The sequence below is a fragment of the Rana temporaria genome, chromosome 2 (assembly GCF_905171775.1).
Source record: "Rana temporaria chromosome 2, aRanTem1.1, whole genome shotgun sequence".
Taxonomy (NCBI): Eukaryota; Metazoa; Chordata; class Amphibia; order Anura; family Ranidae; genus Rana; species Rana temporaria.
Genome location: NC_053490.1, coordinates 230729582 through 230749321, shown reverse-complemented (window position 1 = coordinate 230749321; position 19740 = coordinate 230729582). Strand labels below are relative to the sequence as shown.

At 43.7% G+C, this 19740-nt stretch overlaps 1 protein-coding gene across 50 annotated transcripts in view; it reads left to right on the top strand.

The window, feature by feature from the left end:
• The first annotated feature begins 4482 nt into the window (after positions 1 to 4482).
• LOC120926536 (ABI family member 3 binding protein) overlaps positions 4483 to 19740 on the top strand; it is a 454839-nt gene continuing 439581 nt past the window's right edge. For 24 of the 50 annotated variants that reach the window (XM_040336573.1, XM_040336559.1, XM_040336554.1 and 21 more), the window contains exon 1: positions 4484 to 4663. In XM_040336573.1, coding sequence (XP_040192507.1) covers positions 4585 to 4663 — 79 coding nt within the window. In that variant the 5' untranslated portion in view covers positions 4484 to 4584. Of the gene's footprint in view, positions 4664 to 19740 lie in introns of all 50 variants that reach the window. The other 26 variants (XM_040336550.1, XM_040336548.1, XM_040336547.1 and 23 more) reach the window with 3 other exon arrangements.

Genomic DNA, 19740 nt, shown 5'->3' with positions numbered 1-19740 from the left:
GCAACGGTCCATCAGACCGTTTTCATCGGATGGACTGATCGAGTGTACGAGGCTTTACAATACAATTAGGAGGTTAGGAGGGCTCCCACTTGTGAGAGTTTATAATCCAAATGCATTGAAAATGCAACTAGTGCAAGCACCTTAATTTTACATGATTTCAGCCTCCTAGAAATCCCTTGTACAATAGCACCGGGAATGGGAGTGTTTTGGGTTACTCAGATGTCCTAAATGCAAATATACTAAAAAGGAACAGACTAAAAGGGAATGAGAGGTGACAGCTACTCTTGTCCAATCAAAGGCAATACAGAAAAGTCAGGCTCACAGGATGACTGTCTGGAAGGGCTGTCTCAGGACTGCATAAAAAAAAAAAAAAACGTTTACAGGTAAAGCAGGCCATTCCATACACTATGAGCCGGTTTCAGGTAGAGCAGCGCTTCTTTGTTCCGGCATAGCGCAGGTCATTTACGCTACGCCGCCGCAAGTAAGAGAGGCAAGTGCTGTATTCACAAAGCACTTGCGTCCTAAGTTAGGGTGGCGTAGCATAAATGTGCCGGCGTAAGCGCACCTAATTCAAATTGGGAAGAGGTGGGCGTGTTTTATGTCAATAAGGCATGACCCCACGTAATTGACATTTCGAACGTACGGCGCATGCGCCGTCTGTGGACATATGCCAGTGCGCATGCGCATCTTTACGCCGACGTATGTCTTACGTAAACGGCGTAACTAATTGCGACAGGCGTACATTCGTGAATCGGCATATCTTGCTCATTTGCATATTCAACGCAGAAAACAACGGAAGCGCCACCTAGCGGCCAGCGTAAATATGCACCCTAAGATACGACGGCGTAGGAGACTTACGCTGCTCGTATCTTAGCCTAATTTAAGCATATCTGGTTTCCAGAATACGCTTAAATATACGACGGAGCAGATTCGGAGTTACTACGCCGTATATACTGATACGCCGGCGTAACTCTACGTGAATCTGGCTATATATTTACAAATGTATATGTATATTTGTATTTAACAGCTCATTTGTATTGCTTACTTCATGTGAAATCCTTGGTGTTCCTGTCAGTCCCTCTGCTTTCCTATTAAAAACTGACCACTAAGCAGGAGAGCACACCGTGCTTAGTTTTCTAGCTATGCTGGGAACTCAGCCTGCTTTCTGCCAATGATCAGATTTGTCGTGACACCCCCCTCCCCCCCGCATAGACATTCACTGGGAAGTTGAGTGTGCTGCTGTTTTCCCTCCCCTAGCATCTTATGCAGCTGAGAACAGAGGGAATGTGATCACTTATAAAAAGAGGAAAAAAGTTTTTTATCATTTTTTTTTTACATCTATACACAAATGTTTTTGCCTTTCACTTCTATTTTAAACTGAATGGGTTCGTTTTACAAGGTGATTGTTTAAAATCTTTTTAAAATGCTCCTTTTCTCATGTCCTGGGGGGTCCCGTAACCGCTGACTCCTTTATCTGTGCAGGTGCTAAGGAGACACCCATGCCTGCACACTCCTGTCCAGACACACATTGCACCCTGCAAGCCTCGCTCCACTTCCCTTCCTACAAGGAAGTTCAGGGACCGGCAGTGGTCAGTCCCAAAGTCAGCGGTGGTGCATGTACAACACAGTAGTGTATCACCCAGTATGCAAGTGTGTGCGAGGGCCACTGTGTCACACATAGCACAATGATCCCCCGCAGCACTACTGATTCCCCCCTCCCCAAAGCACTGATTCCCTGCAACTCCCCTGCAGCTACCAACCTCTACTACTCTCCCCTCTCGTTGGCTTTGGGTGCTGCAGGGGAGGCACAGGAGATTAGGCTCTGCAAACAGATTACCCCCCCCCCCCCCATGTTTTCACCATAATGCTGTGAATCCTTATAAGCCTTAAGTGCTACTCTAAGGAGCAAACTGTTCACTAGTAAAAAAGCAGAAATTACTTTTAATTCAATCAACTAATAATGCTAGGACTCTCTGCGTTTATTTAAATTTTTCTTTCAGATGAATGAATAATAAAACTGAACCCAATTTAGATTATTTACCAATATACTTTGTGTACACCTATACACTAACATACCTTTGCTAAGTTAACTCCTTTAGGCTTAGTTTACACGTAAAGTTAGACCCCTTTCACACTGGGGCGTTTTTCGGGCGTTTTTTAGGCGCTTTGGCGTTTAAAAAAAGCCTGTAAAGCGCCTGAAAGAAGCCTCATCTGCAATCCCAATGTGAAAGCCCAAGTGCTTTCAGAGGCCTTTCACACTGCCAGCGCCCGAAAAACGCTGGTAAAGCGCTGCTAAGACCCCTTTCACACTGAGGCGCTTTTCAGGCGCTTTGGCGTTAAAAAAAGCTTCCTCAATGGGAAGGGGGCTTTAGGGGCGGTGTATTAACCGCTCCTAAAGCGCTGCAAAGAAGCTGCATGCAGGAATTTTTTTGACGCCCTGCCAGCTCAGCGCCTCAGTGTGAAAGCACTCAGGCTTTCACATTGGGATTGCAGATGCAGCTTCTTTCAGGCGCTTTTTTTTAACGCTAAGACCACTTTCACACTGGGGTGTTTTTCAGGCGCTTTAGTGTGAAAGCACTCGAGCTTTCACATTGGGATTGCAGATGCAGCTTCTTTCAGGCGTTTTACAGTCGCTTTTTTAACGCTAAAGCGCTTGAAAAATGCCCCAGTGTGAAAGGGCCCTTAAGAGGTGGTAAAAACAGGGTGCGCAGCCAATTGTCAGCCATTTTTGTTACTGGAGGATGGACTGATTTTTCCTCTGGCGTTTTACATGCTGTTTGTTACCTACAATAATGTAAATGCAATTCTTTTTTAATAAATCTTGGAGTTTTAAAAGACTTCACTATGTTGAGCTCTTACTTTGCATATCTGATGAACAACTGTGAGCAGGTCAGAATTCATCTGGTTATCTGACGTATCCTTACCTATGAGGAGATTTACCTATGCTGATGTCCTAGCTGCTTTTATGGAATCTATCCTCATCCCTGCGGGGAGACGCTGTGTTAACACAGCGTCTCCCCGTCGGGATGCAGGCATGTAGTCCCAAGGGAGGGGGGAGCACGCTGACTAACCCCCAGCCAGAATGGCTCAGATGATGGGGGCAAGCTTACTGAGGAGGAACAGGAAGAGAGAAATTCAGACAAAGAAATAAAAACATTAAGGGCCCTTTCACATGGGGCGGATCAGTAATGATCCGCCCAGTGAACCTCCTCTTGCTCAGCGGGGATCGCTGTGTTGATCTCCGCTGAGCCGGCGGATGACAGAGTGGTCCCCGCACACTGTGCAGGGACTGCCCTGTCTTTTCTCCGCACTCCTCTATGGGGGTCTCAGATGAACACGGACCGTCTGTCTGCAGAATCGGAGGAATTCGGAACCAGGCGAGATTGGGTGTCAGCGGATATTCATCTGCTGACACCCACGATCTCAGAGGGACCAATGTATGTCCCTTTTTCATCCGTACACGGATGGATGAAAAAGCAGACAAACGGTCCATCCGTGTGAAAGGGGCCTAGAAGGGAAATGAAAGGAAAAGGTAAGTGAACCAACAATGCACTAGCTTAAAGGAACCTATTTAGAAAATAAAAAACAAACCTTTACAACCCCTTGAAGTTAGAAGCTACTTGATTTCTATGCAGAGCTGCACCAGATTTTTCACGCTTCAGTTTTAGTAAATCAACCTCAATGCGACCTGTGTATAGAGTATATTCTCTTATGTTAAAGTGGTTGTAAACCCTTTACTACCACTTTTCCCAGATTTTGCACAGTTCCAGCTTTAGTAAATCAACCCCAGAGCGGGAAAAAAAGTGAATGGGTCCTTGCTGCAACTGTCCCGTGCCGCAACTGCCAATGCTCGCTGTTGCTGCAGGATTTTGAGGGTTAAAACAGCAACATATTGCCTCTTCACCCCACTGTCAACCACTCTCTGCAAATCGATCCACCACTGATTGCTCTTCAGAGGGCAACACTTGTGTTAATGAGTCCTTAGTGAATAAATCCTTATATATCCAAATGAACTGTATTTGTCAGCCTCACCGGATTCATGAATCAATTTACTCCATTAGTACTTTGTGTAAGGCACAACTTTTTTTTTTGTCTATGGAGACTAAATTTATATAGCAGCTATACAGCTATATCTGCAGATTTATTATTAGCATGTCTTTCCCTATTTTTAGCACAGCCGTGATAGTTTAATGATAATAACAGGACTACTACCTCTACCTTAAAGTTCAACAATTAAGGAAGTTCCACTTTTCTCAAATACTTTGCTTTTCCAAAATCATATAGTTTTTCCCTTAACAGAGAAAGCAGAATCCACTGCTTTTATTTCCAACTGCCTCTTGAACAATGTTTAATAGTAACCAGAATATGATTACATAAGCAATCTGATATTATTACACATATGCAAATCAAGAGAAACATTTTTTTTGTTGGAGAGAGTGTCGTCATGTCTCCACCCACCTAAACTTAGCTGTCAAGTTCCAGCCCCTGTCACTGGAAGGAGAGAAGTTTAAACTCAGCTACCTTGCTGAGTGTTTCATAGCAGCATCTATCTATCTCATTGTGCTGGCTGGGGGACTTGGGATCATGATTTCAAGGGTCTTTTTCCTGTTTCTCTTTGGAGTTATAGCTGCACATCTTGGATATGCACAGAAGCTGCCAAAAGGCAAGTAATTGAAAAAGCAAAGCACTTTTTAAATGTCTTTTGGGGGTTAGTTAAAAAAAAAAAAAAACTTGATAGTTCATAGACAGGTGATGCAATGTGCAATGTTTTATGTTCTGAAATCCATCAATCCTGCTAATCTTTCTACTTCCTCTATCACTTTGCTGTGCACTGTTTTGTGTTATTGTATGCTAAGGTTTTGCATGTTCACATAAACTGCATTCACTTATCTATATTGTTATATTGTATGTTACTATACCTTTTTTTTTATTAATGTGCACGGATTAGCAAAACACTGACACTCCCCCTCTGCCTGGGGTGGATTGTCCAGTGTAATCAGATTTTTTGGCAGATGGTAATTGTACAGATAGAACAGCTGGAGTATCCAATAAAAGATTCTGCATGTGATATTGTTTGGCTTTATAGCGGTTGGCATATGCATTTTTTTTCCACTTGTGTCCGACTTTGAACCATATTAAGGGCATGTACCTAATTAGTATAATCGTGTGTGGGTTGATGTTGGAACACGTTTGAAGTCATCTAAATCCTCTATCATTTTCAGCATGACACTGCCATTGGGAATAGTAAAAGTTTTTAGTGACACATGTTTCTTCTTCATTCTTGACTGTGTTCCAACCCAGCACAGCTAGGGATACTTTACACGAGTTGTACTGTATCACTCACATGTAAGGCTTCATTTCCACTGACGTTTTTACAGCCACTTTTCTGAGCGTTTTTTACAGCTTAAAAACGCCTGTCCATGTTATTCTATGGCATCATGCCCACATAGGCGTTTTTGAGCTGTAAAAAAAACGCGGGGACCAGGGCGTTCTGAAGCTCCAGAGTAGAGCTGTAAAAACGCCAGATGTTAAAAAATGCTCAAAAACGCTCAAAAACGCGTGAAAACGCTCAAAAACGCTCAAAAACGCTACCGCTGCATTTTTAAAGCATTTTTTTTTTTTTTACAAAATAAACATGGACAGGCGTTTTTAAGCTGTAAAAAAGGCTAACAACAGTTGCTGTAAAAACGCCAGTGGAAATGAAGCCTTATACTGTAGAAAGGAAGGTTCCAATTTATATGTGGAATCGTTGTGATGTAGATTTATTGGTAAACTTTGTGCTAAGAGAATATTTCAACAGTCAGTGATGCTCAGTTCTGAAATTTTCATATAAAAATAGCATTATCAAAAAAGGAATGTAACTATAAATGTCAATAAAGTGCACCTAAGGTTCGGTTCACACCGACCTCTGGTGAGACTTTGCCAGGAGACTTTCTGGCGACTTGAGTACTACTTTGAGGCACAAGTCTGATAGAAGTCACCTTGAAGTAGTATAGGAACCTTTTCTAAAGTCAGTGTAACTTCAGTAGTGCTAATTAAGACAACTCTCATTGACTAACATGGGATTCCACATATCACGTGACTTGGGGTCTAACTAGTCGAATGCTAAGTTTCGGAAGTGTGAACCGAGCCTAAAGCTCAAACTTTTGTTGGGTTACACATGTCACATGACTTGTAGTCTCACAAGTCAGATCCCAAGTCGCGGAAGTGTGAGCCGAGCCTAAAGCTCAAACATTTGTTGGGTTACACATGTCACATGACTTGGAGTCTCACAAGTCAGATCCCAAGTCGCGGAAGTGTGAGCCGAGCCTAAAGCTCAAACTTTTGTTGGGTTACACATGTCACATGACTTGGAGTCTCACAAGTCACATCCCAAGTTGCGGAATTGTGAACCGAGCTTAAAGGTCAAACTTTTGTTGGGGTACACATGTCACATGACTTGTAGTCTCACAAGTCAGATCCCAAGTCGCGGAAGTGTGAGCCGAGCCTAAAGCTCAAACATTTGTTGGGTTACACATGTCACATGACTTGTAGTCTCACAAGTCAGATCCCAAGTCGCGGAAGTGTGAGCCGAGCCTAAAGCTCAAACATTTGTTGGGTTACACATGTCACATGACTTGGAGTCTCACAAGTCAGATCCCGAGTCGCGGAAGTGTGAGCCGAGCCTAAAGCTCAAACTTTTGTTGGGTTACACATGTCACATGACTTGGAGTCTCACAAGTCAGATCCCAAGTTGCGGAAGTGTGAACCGAGCCTAAAGGTCAAACTTTTGTTGGGTTACACATGTCGCATGACTTGTAGTCTCACAAGTCAGATCCCAAGTCGCGGAAGTGTGAGCCGAGCCTAAAGCTCAAACATTTGTTGGGTTACACATGTCACATGACTTGGAGTCTCACAAGTCAGATCCCAAGTCGCGGACGTGTGAGCCGAGCCTAAAGCTCAAGCTTTTGTTGGGTTAGCTTCAAAACATATACAGCCCCGACCTCTGGTGAGACTTTGCCAGGAGACTTTCTGGCGACTTAAATACTACTTTGAGGCACAAGTCTGATATAAGTCACCTTGAAGTAGTACAGGAACCTTCTCTAAAGTCAGTGTAACTTCAGTAGTGCTAATTAAGACAACTCTAATTGACTAACATGGGATTCCACATGTCACGTGACTTGGGGTCTAACTAGTCGAATGCTACGTTGCGGAAGTGTGAACCGAGCCTAAAGCTCAAACTTTTGTTGGGTTACACATGTCATGAGACTTGGGGTCTCACAAGTCAGATCCCAAGTCGCGGAAGTGTGAGCCGAGCCTAAAGCTCAAACTTTTGTTGGGTTGCACATGTCACATGACTTGTAGTCTCACAAGTCAGATCCCAAGTCTCAGAAGTGTAAGCCGAGCCTAAAGCTCAAACTTTTGTTGGGTTACACATGTCATGAGACTTGGGGTCTCACAAGTCAGATCCCAAGTCGCGGAAGTGTGAGCCGAGCCTAAAGCTCAAACTTTTGTTGGGTTACACATGTCACATGACTTGGAGTCTCACAAGTCAGATCCCAAGTTGCGGAAGTGTGAACCGAGCCTAAAGGTCAAACTTTAGTTGGGTTACATATGTCACATGACTTGGAGTCTCACAAGTCAGATCCCAAGTCGCGGAAGTGTGAGCCGAGCCTAAAGCTCAAGCTTTTGTTGGGTTAGCTTCAAAACATATACAGTACTTATGCAGCCAAAAAGTCCAGCATTGTCCTGCTATAGTCTTCTGCTCTGCCATAGCACGCCAGGGCCCACACCACCATCTTCTTTTCTTACTGTACTTCATCAGGAGTCAGCTGTCACTTCCAGGCAGCCAGCCCCTGATAGGGGACAGCAGTGCATGCACATCTGCAGTAGGTTGCTTCCTAGGCTCTAGAGATGAGAGATGTTACGATGCCAGGAGGTATTTGCATAAAGAAAATCTACTATTGTGTGAAAGGACAGGGGAAGGAGCAGTTACATGAAAGTAGAAGAAGAGGGTGAAGATCTGCTTTTAGTATTAGGAAAGGGGCACCCTCTCTACTTCTCCTAGTGGCCATTGTCACCAAGATAAAAGTGATGGAAATATAAAGTTGTATAGTTGTCACCGAAACAACAATAAAACAGAAATTGTCAGAGAATGAAAACTTGCACAAACATGTACAGTAACAACTGTCTAAAAGGGATTTCCCCTCACTTTGGAAAGATCTCCTCTTACTTCCCATTGTGTTTATGAAACAGAAAGAGAAATCTCAAAAAGAAACCGATGAAAAGAATAACTGGCAGGGGTTTTAACCAGGAACGCAGTTCCAGCACCTCCAGCACTGAATGTATGTATGGCAAGGGGTGCTGGGGTATGCTGGAGGGTGAGAGAGAGAGAGAGAGAGAGAGAGACTTGTAAAGCGCAACACATGCAAACTGAATCGCCTCTGGGCGCTGTATCCATTTCATGGGTAAGGAACCCCTTGACCTCAGAAGAGATGGGTTTTAATCTTTCTCCTGAAGGCCAAGTGGTCCGACTCCAGTCGGATGGTGGTTGGTAGTGCATTCCACAGGCGAGGTCCCTGGACTGCAAATCTTCGATCTCCTTTGGACTTGTATCTGGCCTTGGGTATCTGGAGGAGGTTTTGATTGGTGGATCGCAGAATGCGATTGGGGTTATGGGCTTTTATTTTTTCGCATAGATATTGGGGGGCGTTGCCTTGAATACACTTATGTATTAGGCAGAGTGCCTTGAAAGTGATTCTGTCTTTTACCGGCAACCAATGAAGGGATCTCAGAGAAGGTGAGATTGATTCCCATGGTTTTTTCCCAGTCACTAGTTGAGCGGCCGTATTTTGAACGACTTGCAGACGAGTGATTTGGTATTTGGGGAGTCCTAGATAGAGGGCATTTGCGTAGTCGAGTCTGGAATTGATGATTGTTCCCACCACGACTGCAATGTCCTCTTTCGGGATAAAGGGCGTGAGTCTGCGTAGTAGGCGCAGCAGATGGTGGGATCCGCTGACTACTGACCCTATTTGTGCATCCATTGTCATGTAGGTATCGAAAATGACTCCGAGACTTTTGACTTTGGTGCTAGGGGTGATAGTTTTACCCAGAATGGGTGGGGGAGTCCATGTTGACGCGGGGTGATTTTTCCGGTTAGCGTGAAACAGGAGAAGTTCTGTTTTCGAACCATTGAGTTTAAGATAACTGTTTGTCATCCAGTTATCTATTAGAGTGAGGCATTTCTCTAGTCCAAGAGAATGATCCTTTTTGTTGCAGATGCGGAAATACAGTTGTGTGTCGTCTGCATAGGAGTGGTAAAGTAACTTCTGGTTACTGATGATTTCAAAGAGAGGGTGAAGATAGATATTAAACAATACGGGCGATAAGGGAGATCCCTGAGGGACTCCGCATGACACCGTACGTTTTTCAGAAGTGAAAGACCCCAGTTTCACTATTTGTGATCGGTTTTCCAAGAAGGAGGAGAACCAGGGTAAAACACATTCAGCGACTCCGGCTACTTCAGCTAGCCTAGCCAGTAGTAGTCCGTGGTCTACAGTGTCAAAAGCCGCGCTTAGGTCCAGCAGTATCAGGAGACAAGATCTATTGTTAGGGAATGGGTCTACTGTTGCTGGGGAGGAAGAAAGTCCTATGTTGCTGGTGATCAATTGTTGCTAGTAGGGGTCTACTGTTGAGGGAGGGGTCTTATGTTGCTGGTTGCTGGAGTGTCTATTTATGCTGGCTGCTAGGAGAGCTATTGTTGCTAGTAGGGGTCTATTTTTCCTGGAGTGGATCTGTTCTTGCTAGGGGGTATTTTGTTTCAGGGGGTCTAATGTTGCAGGGGGGGATCTGTTGTTGCTGGGGAAACTATTGTTAAGGGAGGGGTCTACTGTTGCTGGGGAGGAAGGGGCATCCTATGTTGCTGGTGGTCAATTGAAGCTGGGAGGGGTCTACAGTTGAGGGAGGGGTCTATTGTTGCTGACTGCTGGAGGGTCTATTAATGTAGGCAGCTGGGAGAGCTATTGTTGGTAGGGGTCTATTGTTACGGAGGTTGATCTGTTGTTGCTAGGGGATATTTTGTGCAGGGAGTCTAATTTTGCTCAGGGGATGTGTTGTTGCTGGGTTGGATCTATTGTTCCTTGGGGCTATTAAAGCTGGCTGCAGGTGGGGGGGGGGGGGGCTATTGTTGCTGGCAGCAGGGGATCTATTTCACTGCCTTTCTTGTAATCATTAACAAGTTCCATACACATTTCTTAGCACCACTAAATTCTACTTGGTTTTCTGATTTTGATTGCAAGATTTAACTAAAAAAACAATAGGAATAAAATGTTTTTATGACGTACAGATCACTTAATAATAATCTTTTACTGCCATGGAAAATAGGTGCTTAAACCAAACAGGAAATGTGAGACTACAATGCATCTGTTAATTCACTTTTAAGCTGTATTGGCAATACACTAAAAGACCGATTCTGGAACATTGCGCTGGATCCAAGGTCTTCACTGAGTGCAATCAGGTGTAGAATTCGTTTTTTCACCTCTGATTGGACACAGTATGGAAATAAGACACGTAAAGGTAACAAAAGCATCTCAGTAGACTATTTTTTTATGTATGGGAAAGATTTTGTCAGGTTCTTAACAAGTCATAAATATTTGTGTTACTAAGCCCTAGGAAAAAAGTATTGATAAATGCTTGAGACCTGATCCAACCTTTGGATGAGAACTGGGCCATATATAGCAGATCAACCCAAAGGAATGTTAACAAGGAATTGGGCATATGTCACCAGTATTGTTGTAAAGGGCGCCCTGATCTGGCTATAAACAGTGGGGAAATTGCTGGATACAACAGAAGCCCAGCAAAGCACAATGGTAGTTAAAGCAGAGTTCCGGACACAATTTCACTTTTTAAATATAAATACCCCTGTAATACACAAGCTTAATGTATTCTAGTAAAGTTAGTCTGTAAATTAAGGTCCGTTTTGTTAGGTTGTTACAGCATTTAGACACTTTATAAAATAGAAATTGACTGGGGCCATCTTAAGTGTGGGCATCATGAAGTCAGACTGTATGACTTCCTGGATTTCAGCCTTGCAGATCTAGCACATGCTCAGTGCTGCACAAGCAGTGTCAGATCAGGTTTCAGCACCTGTGCTGTCCAAGTCACATGATTCTTTGAGACTGGGGAGTGCACAGACTCCTGGAAAGTTACACCCACTACATTCCCAGGAGTCTGTGCGGTGTAGGTTAGGAAGCATTAAGCACCTAGGTGCAGGAAGTGGGAAGATTAACTATTCTGCCTAGCAACAACACTTTGAAGGCATCTAAAAAATAAAAAAAATTTCGTAAAGGACTAATGAATTTTTTTTTAAACTACTGATGTAATGTTATATTTATGGGTGGAACTCCACTTTAAAGGCATTTAGTATTTTGCCATGCCTAAATCATCAAACTAAACAAAAATGGCATCCACCCTAGTTTATATCTAGCTTACACAGTAAAGCCCTGTACACACGACCGGGAAACCCGTCAGAAAAAAAACTTTGGTTTTCCCGATGGGATTCCTGGTAGTCTTGCCTTGAAAAGCCGTGTATACACACGGCCGCATAAAAACCCGCCGTTCTTTTGAATAGCAAGAACGCAGTGACGTCATCGACTACGACGAGCCAGTGTCTGGTCACATTTGATTGCGTCGCCGCCATCTTGCTGCACCCCACACTACCGTTCATGCGTCAAAGTGTTATCGAGCATGGACGTTTTTTCTCCCCTGCAGGTAAGCATACAGACGACCATTTTTTTCGTCAGAAAACACTGTGGGCTAGATTCAGATAGCCCTGCGTAATTTAGTGCGGGCGTAACGTATCTCCGATACGTTACGCCGCCGTAAATTAGGGCGCGAGTTCCGTATTCATAAAGAACTTGCGCCCTAAGTTACGGCGGCGTAACGTATGTGGGCCGGCGTAAGCCCGTCTAATTCAAATGGGGATGATGTGGGCGTGTTTTATTTAAATTATTGTTGACCCCGCGTATTTTAAGGTTTTTTACGAACGGCGCATGCGCCGTTCGTGAAAGAATCCCAGTGCGCATGCTCGAAATTCCGCTACAAATCGTCATTGCTTTCGATGTGAACATAAATTACGTCCAGCCCTTTTCGCGAACGACTTCCACAAACGACGTAAAAAATTCAAAATTCGACGTGGGAACGACATCCATACTTAACATTGCGTACACCTCATAGACGCAGGAGCAACGTTACGCCGGAAAAAGCCTTACGCAAACGACGTAAAAAATTCCGCCGGGCGCACGTACGTTTGTGAATCGGCGTATCTAGGTCATTTGCATATTCAATGCCGAAAACGACGGAAGCGCCACCTAGCGGCCAGCGTAAATATGCACCCTAAGATGCGACGGTGTAAGAGATTTACGCCAGTCGGATCTTAGGCTAATTTCGGCGTATCTTGCTTTCTGAATACAGAAAGAAGATATGCCGGCGCAGCTTTGAATTTACACAGCATATCTATAGATACGCCGGCGTAAATTCTTGCTGAATCTAGCCCTGTGCCGGGAATCCCAGCGGGAAAATAGAGAGCAGATTCTCTATTTTCCCATCGCGATTCCTGGCTGTTTTTCCTGACGGGAAAACTGCTTAGGAGCATACACACGGCTGGGATTCCTGGCCAAAAGCTCTCCTGGCAGTTTTCCTGCCGGGAAAACCGGTTGTGTGTACGAGGCTTTAGGTGCACATGGAAAGGCTTTGCACAGGACAAACAATTACCCCGTCTACCATATCCCTCACCAGACAGGATTTGCACATTGTCAGGTCAGCTTTTGTATGATAACCCATATCCCTCACCAAATTCTGATTGGCAGCTCATATCTCTCATCTGATAGAAACTACACATTGTGCATTGCCAGTTTGGCAGCCACGATGCCTCTCTAGGAATAAAGATACACTTTCAAAGGGGTATAGCATGAGGTAAGAGAAAGGAGCAGTTCTTGTAGACCTCTATAGTATCTCTTGCTCTGTTGTTTATTTTAGGTACCTCAATATTTATTTATTTTGTACTTGATCCATTTGTTGTGAAATGCACTCACCTATGCATACTTAGTGTGGCTTATTAAACCATAAAAGCACTAGAAAATGATACTCTAGAAAAACAGTGAAGCCATAGAACTATGATATGATATCAATATGTTCATGCATTGTTGGGAGTTTACGATGATGGTGATGGATGGGACCATACTTACATTTTACACAGCATACCATGTGACCCAAGTCCAGTATTCACCATAGTGCATTTTTTATGCTATTTTCAGTACATACATACATAAATTCACCCCTGCATGTTTTTCCCTCTTACCTTTTTCACCATATCCATATACAAAAACATACTCACTCACACACCCAGCAAATCCAGCAGTGTTCTGTAGGGATCTGCCACTCCACTTCTGCACCTCCAGTCCCACACCTTCATCTTTTTGTCTGAGGGTATTGGGAACCAGCTGTCTCTTCTAGGTTCTTCGGGCAGGCATCCTGATTATGTGCATGCTTCATTGTGCATGCGCTGTAAACTACCCCAAGGCCTCCTGGAATGGTTGATGCAAGTAACCCAAGAGGAGGCTGCAGACAACTTAGCATGTCATTCTCTCTTGGCTAGAATGTAGAAAGTGTGAGAAGGATTCCCCCAAAAAGATGTTAAAAAAATAAATGAGTGATAGTGAGCAAGGAGGGAGTTAGGGGTGAAATGACAGAAAGTGGGAGGGGTGGGTTAAGGCTTCCTTCAACTGATTATTTAATGACACATTTTCCACAGTTGTTTATGGGGAAAGCTAAACCATTCACATCAGTCCCTGACCAACTGATGTAGGGCCAGTTGGATGGAAGCCAGTTAACCTAACAATATGTATTTGAAATGTTGAATGAAAATGGAGTATCCAGAGTAAACCTGCAAAACATGGGAAAATGTACAACCTCTATGCAGGTGGTGTAATAGAACACCAGTAGGAGTACACAACACCCTGCTGTCTCATTAAATCAACACCCAATGGGGAATTATACTGTGGTTGAAAGTACAGAGAATATCGACCATTACGAAGGTGACATTTTGATAACTTTTCAAAGTACAATTCAATATTCCCAACGCACACGTTCCTGCACAGAAGACTATGGGTCAGATCCACAAAAGGGATATGACAGCGTATCTGCTGATGCGCCGTTGTATCCCTGTTTCTAACTATGCGGCTGATTCATAGAATCAGTTACGCATAGCTAGTCCTAAGATCCGACAGGTGTAATGGACTTACACTGTCGGATCTTAGGATGCAGTACCGCGGCCGCCGCTGGGGGCATTTCTCGTCGTAATCCAGAGTCGGGTATGCAAATTAGCACTTACGGAGATCCACAAAGCTTTTTCCCTTCGTTAAGTCGCCGTAAGTGTTAGTTTGCCGTCGCAAAGATAGGGCTGCTTTTACAAAGTGTAAAGTTAGTACACCATGTAAAAGTATACCCGTCTTTCCCGCGTCGCTGTCCAATTTTTTTATTTTTATTTTTTTCCCGCCGCATCTCTTTTTTACACGTCGCGATTCACAAAACTCGGCGCAACGTAACGGAACGCAAAGCACGTCGGGAGCATGCGCAGTACGTCCGGCGCGGGAGCGCGCCTAATTTAAATGGGACTCGCCCCATTTGAATTGGCCCGCCTTGCGCCGGACTGATTTAGGATACACTGCCGCAAATTTCCAGGTAAGTGCTTTGTGGATCGGGCACTAACTTGGGCAATTTGCGGCGGTGTAACTTAAATCACAAAAGTTACGTTGCGCCCGCTCGTTGTGGATCTGGCCCTATATTTTCAATTGGGTGCTGAAGCAATCATCGGCTGGAACCGTAACAGTCATAAAGAGAATATGTCACCAGCACACCAGGATCTCCAAAAATGGGTCCAAAACTTTAATCAATGATCACATGGTTACAAAAAAGGCAACCTGTCACATGTCTGATGAAGGGGTCCTGCGTGGCTCTGAAACGTTGGCTTTTTTGTAACTGTGTGATCATTGCTTAAAGATTTGGACTATTTTTTTGATTTTGCTCAACTGCAAGGAGATGGGATCGAAATTGCCTGATCGAACCTAATCCTAACCCTAAAATGTTGATTGCTTTCATGTTGGCATACTGTATTAAATTTGTTAATGTATTGTCCAGTTTCAACTTCACATTTTAGTTCATTCTGGTTGTTGATTGAATTTGTGGGTCGTATGACTATATTTGGGATTCGCAGTGAATGGAAGGTGCTTGAAACGGAATAAAAATTGCCAACTGCATCCACATGCAGTTCAACAGTCTCCCTTTTATTTTTTTTATTTAGTCAGTGCAGCACACCACCAGCCTGCCTAAAGCCGCCCTAACAAGTAAACTAACCACACTAATAGAATAATAGAATTCATTTAGTAAAATATGTTTATTACCTGAATTAACAAGGTTTTTTTTAATGGTCTTGCACCATCCTGCTTTTGCTCCTCTTCCTGTGTCATCATTTAAAAAAAGAACATAATTGATAGTTGGCATCTAAAGAAATATTTTAATTTAGAAATGACTCCCAGATGGTTTGAGAACAGCATGCAGAGTTGTATGTTACAAAAGATTTTTGTTAAATCGACCTTCAAGTGGTTGTAAAGGCTGAAGGCTTTTTACTTTCATGCATTCTATGCATGAAGGTAAAAAACTTTCTGTGTGCAGCATACAACCCCCCCCCCCCCCCAAGCCCCTCCATTCCTTACCTGAGCTCCCTCCAATCCAGTAATGTTCCCGGGACTCTCCTTTCTCATTGGCTGAGACAGCAGCAGGAGCCCATTGGCTCCCACTGCTGTCAATCACAGGCAGTAAGCCAATGAGCAGTGATTGGGGAGTGCCAAACCACGGCTCTATGTGTCTTATGGACGCATAGAGGAGCGGCTCGGGAATGAGCACACAGTGGTGCCCCCAGGGCAAGGAGCTTTCTCACTGTTTGAGGGGGAGGAACCAAGAGCGCTGGCGGGAGACCTGACCCAAAAAGAGGAGGATCAGAGCTGCTCTGTGCAAAACAATTGCACAGAGCAGGTAAGCATAACATGTTTGTTATTAAAAATAAATAAATATATATATATATATATATATATATATATATATATATATATATATATATATATTTTTTTTAATACCACTTTAATTAGTAGATAGCAGTATGAAAACATCTGTAGTATTCTTGTCATTTTCAAAATTGTAAGCTTGTTGCATCCTTATCTTGTAACAAGCTCAATTCATATTTGCGCATCTTTTACTGCATCACACAGTTCATGTCACTGATAATGACTGATCGGACCCCTTAAATAACATAAAAAACTTTACAGTAAAAGCTGTACAGTAAGGAGAGAGACTTCCACTGGAGCTTGTTTAATCAAAGCCGAATGTGTTTCTAAATGCACAAAAATATAACTGGGTCTCAATATTTCTACGAAATACTGTTAATCAGGTAATGCCTTGGGGGATTAGAAATACATTTTTCCCTGTAACTGGACCATGTTTTATAGGAATGTCTTCTTTCCTTTGGATCAACTGCAGGCTGTAAATCTTATTCACTACAATTTAAAGAGAAATGGAAATGTGTTATGTGTCTAAAGCAATCAATCAGAAAGCATTTCTTAACGAATATGATTAGAGCAAGATTTTGGAAGGACTGTTGTACTTACTGAAAAGCTGAGTTACCTTGTCTTATTAGTTCAGCATGTCAATTAAAATAGAGTGACTGCCAGATTTGACATAGCTTCCATAGCTAGGTCTTATACTTTACACTGAAAGTTGCTTAGCAAAAAATGAATTTTAAATTCCAAATACAGAAAATATCCCCTTTTTACAGCTCATCTGCTAGGGCTTTCATACAGAGCCACAATGCCACTAATGTTTTGAAATAGTAGTTAGCTACTACACCTTAAAGTGGTTGTAGACCCTGTTACACCACTTTAACCTACAGGTAAGCCTATAAAAAGGCTTACCTGTAGGTACCATGAATATCTCCTAAACTTGCACCGTTTAGGAGATATTCACTGTATCCGCATGTGCCGATGACATTGGCACATGCGCACTGTAGAAACGGCTCCCTCATGCCGTTTCTCCAGGAGCTGTACCGTGACAGGTGGCTCCCGCGCATGTGACGTCATAGCAGCCCTGGCCAATCACAGCGCCAGAGCCCGAACCTGGAAATAACTCTGAGATATATGTAGCGGGTCACAGGGAAAGGGACTGCTGCAACAGTATATGTGCAATGCATACTAGCTCATTATGCCTTTGTCCTGCAGGTTGTTGTTTTTTTTTTTTTTTTTTACAACCACTTTAAAGATGGACTCCAGCCTTACCTTCAGTCTTGCACTGCTATACTGAAAACACTTAGTCCGATTTCACGGTACACTGTGAGCTGCTCACCGTCTGCACGAGAAGCTGCAGCAAGTCAGAGCACACCTCTTTTTCTGGCTGGAGGACATTCAACGCCATTGAATTCCTTTACTCCTTTGCTGTCCATAGCCTGCTCCTTTCATTTATTGGATTTCCGTTGTTTCAGTCATGGGGGTGCAGCATTACCATGTGGCAATTACCTAGGACTGTCTGCATGCGAATGCTGCTCCTTATATCTTTTAATTTTTTCAGCACCTTGTCTGCCCCTCCAACCAGCCACGATCTGCCTACAATGTGTAGAGAAGCACAGAAACCTAGTGATAATGTCACCGGGTATAAAATAATGCAGCGTTTAGTCTGCCGGTGTTTAGGAATAGAGCATATTTTATTTTTTTCCGATGGAAATCAGAATCAAGTCGACGCATGCTCGGAAGCATTGAACATAATTTTTCTTGGCTCCGACCGTCATCACCGCGTTTTGGACGGTCGGAATTTAGTCTGACAATGTGTATGCAAGACTGATGGAAGTCAGCTTCATCCTAATTCTGACAAAAAAATACAATCGGATTTTATTACATCGAAAATTCCGATCTTGTGTACGCGGCATGAGGAATGTGATGAAAATGAAAAGCTTTTGTGTTAAATTGCCTCTTGACGAGATTGGAAAGGAGGAACCAGTTGATTAAATTATATTACACAGAGGTTCTTACACTATGTAAAGCAATCAGTCAACACTAAGGATGAGCCGAACACCCCCCTGTTCGGTTCGCATCAGAACTTGCGAACACACCAAATGTTTGTGTGAACTTTAGAACCCCGTTAAAGTCTATGGGACTCGAACATTTGAAATCTAAAGTGTTAATTTTAAAGGCTAAAATGCAAGTTATTGTCCTAAAAAGTGTTAGTGGACCTGGGTCCTGTCCCAGGAAACATGTATCAATGCAAAAAAAAAGTTTTAAAAATGGAAGTTTTTTCAGGAGCAGTGAATTTAATAATGCTAAAAGTGAAACAATAAAAGTGTAATATTACTTTAAACTTCATACCTAGGGGGGGGTGTAAAGTCAGCATGTGAAAAAGCGCATGTTTCCCGTACATAGAACTGTCCCTGCACAAAGTGTAATTTCTGAAAGAAAAAAAGGCATTTAAAACCGACTTTGCGGCTCTAATGAATTGTCGGCTCTGGCAATTACAGAGATGATTCATTCATAAAGAAAAAAAAATGTGTGGGGGTCCCCCAAATTAAATTACCAAGCCCTTCAGGTCTGGAATGGATATTAAGGGGAAACCCGCCATAAAAAATAAAAAAAATGAGGTAGGGTTCCCCGCAAATATCCATACCAGGCTCTTCAGGTCTGGTGTGGATTTTAAGGGGAACTCCACCCCAAATTTAAAAAAAAATGGCGTGGAGTCCCCCTAAAAATCCACACCAGACCCTTATCCGAGTACGTTAACCTGGCCGGCCGCAGAAAAGAGGGGGGACAGAGTGCCGCCCCCCCTCTCCTGAACCGCACCAGGTCACATGCCTGCCCTCAACATGGGGAGGATGTCCCCATGTTGATGGGGACAAGGGTCTCATCCCCACAACCCTTGCCCGGTGGTTGTGGGGGTCTGCGGGCGGGGGGGTTTATCAGAATCTGGAAGACCCCTTTAACAAAGGGGACCTCCAGATCCTGGCCCCCCCTATGTGAATTGGTAATGAGGTACACTGTACCTCTACCATTTGGTAATGGGGTACACTGTACCTCTACCATTTCACGAAGGAAGTGTAAATAGTTAAGAAAAAACACACAGACACTGTAGAAAAAAATCCTTTATTAACCACTTCCCGACCGCCGCATGTAAATGTACGTCCACAGAATGGCACGTACAGGCAAATGGGCGTACATGTACGTCCTTGCCTTCTAGCGGGTGGGGGGTCTGATCGGGACCCCCCTGCTACATGCGGTGGTCGCATTCCCGCGGGGAGCGATCCGGGACGACGGCGCGGCTATTCGTTTATAGCCGCTCCGTCGCGATCGCTCCCCGGAGCTGAAGAACGGGGAGAGCCGTATGTAAACACGGCCTCCCCGTGCTTTACTGTGGCGGCGTATCGATCGAGTGATCCTTTTTATAAGGGAGACTCGATCGATGACGTCAGTCCTACAGCCACACCCCCCTACAGTTGTAAACACACACTAGGTGAACCCTAACTCCTACAGCGCCCCCTGTGGTTAACTCCCAAACTGCAACTGTCATTTTCACAATAAACAATGCAATTTAAATGCATTTTTGCTGTGAAAATGACAATGGTCCCAAAAATGTGTCAAAATTGTCCGAAGTGTCCGCCATAATGTCGCAGTC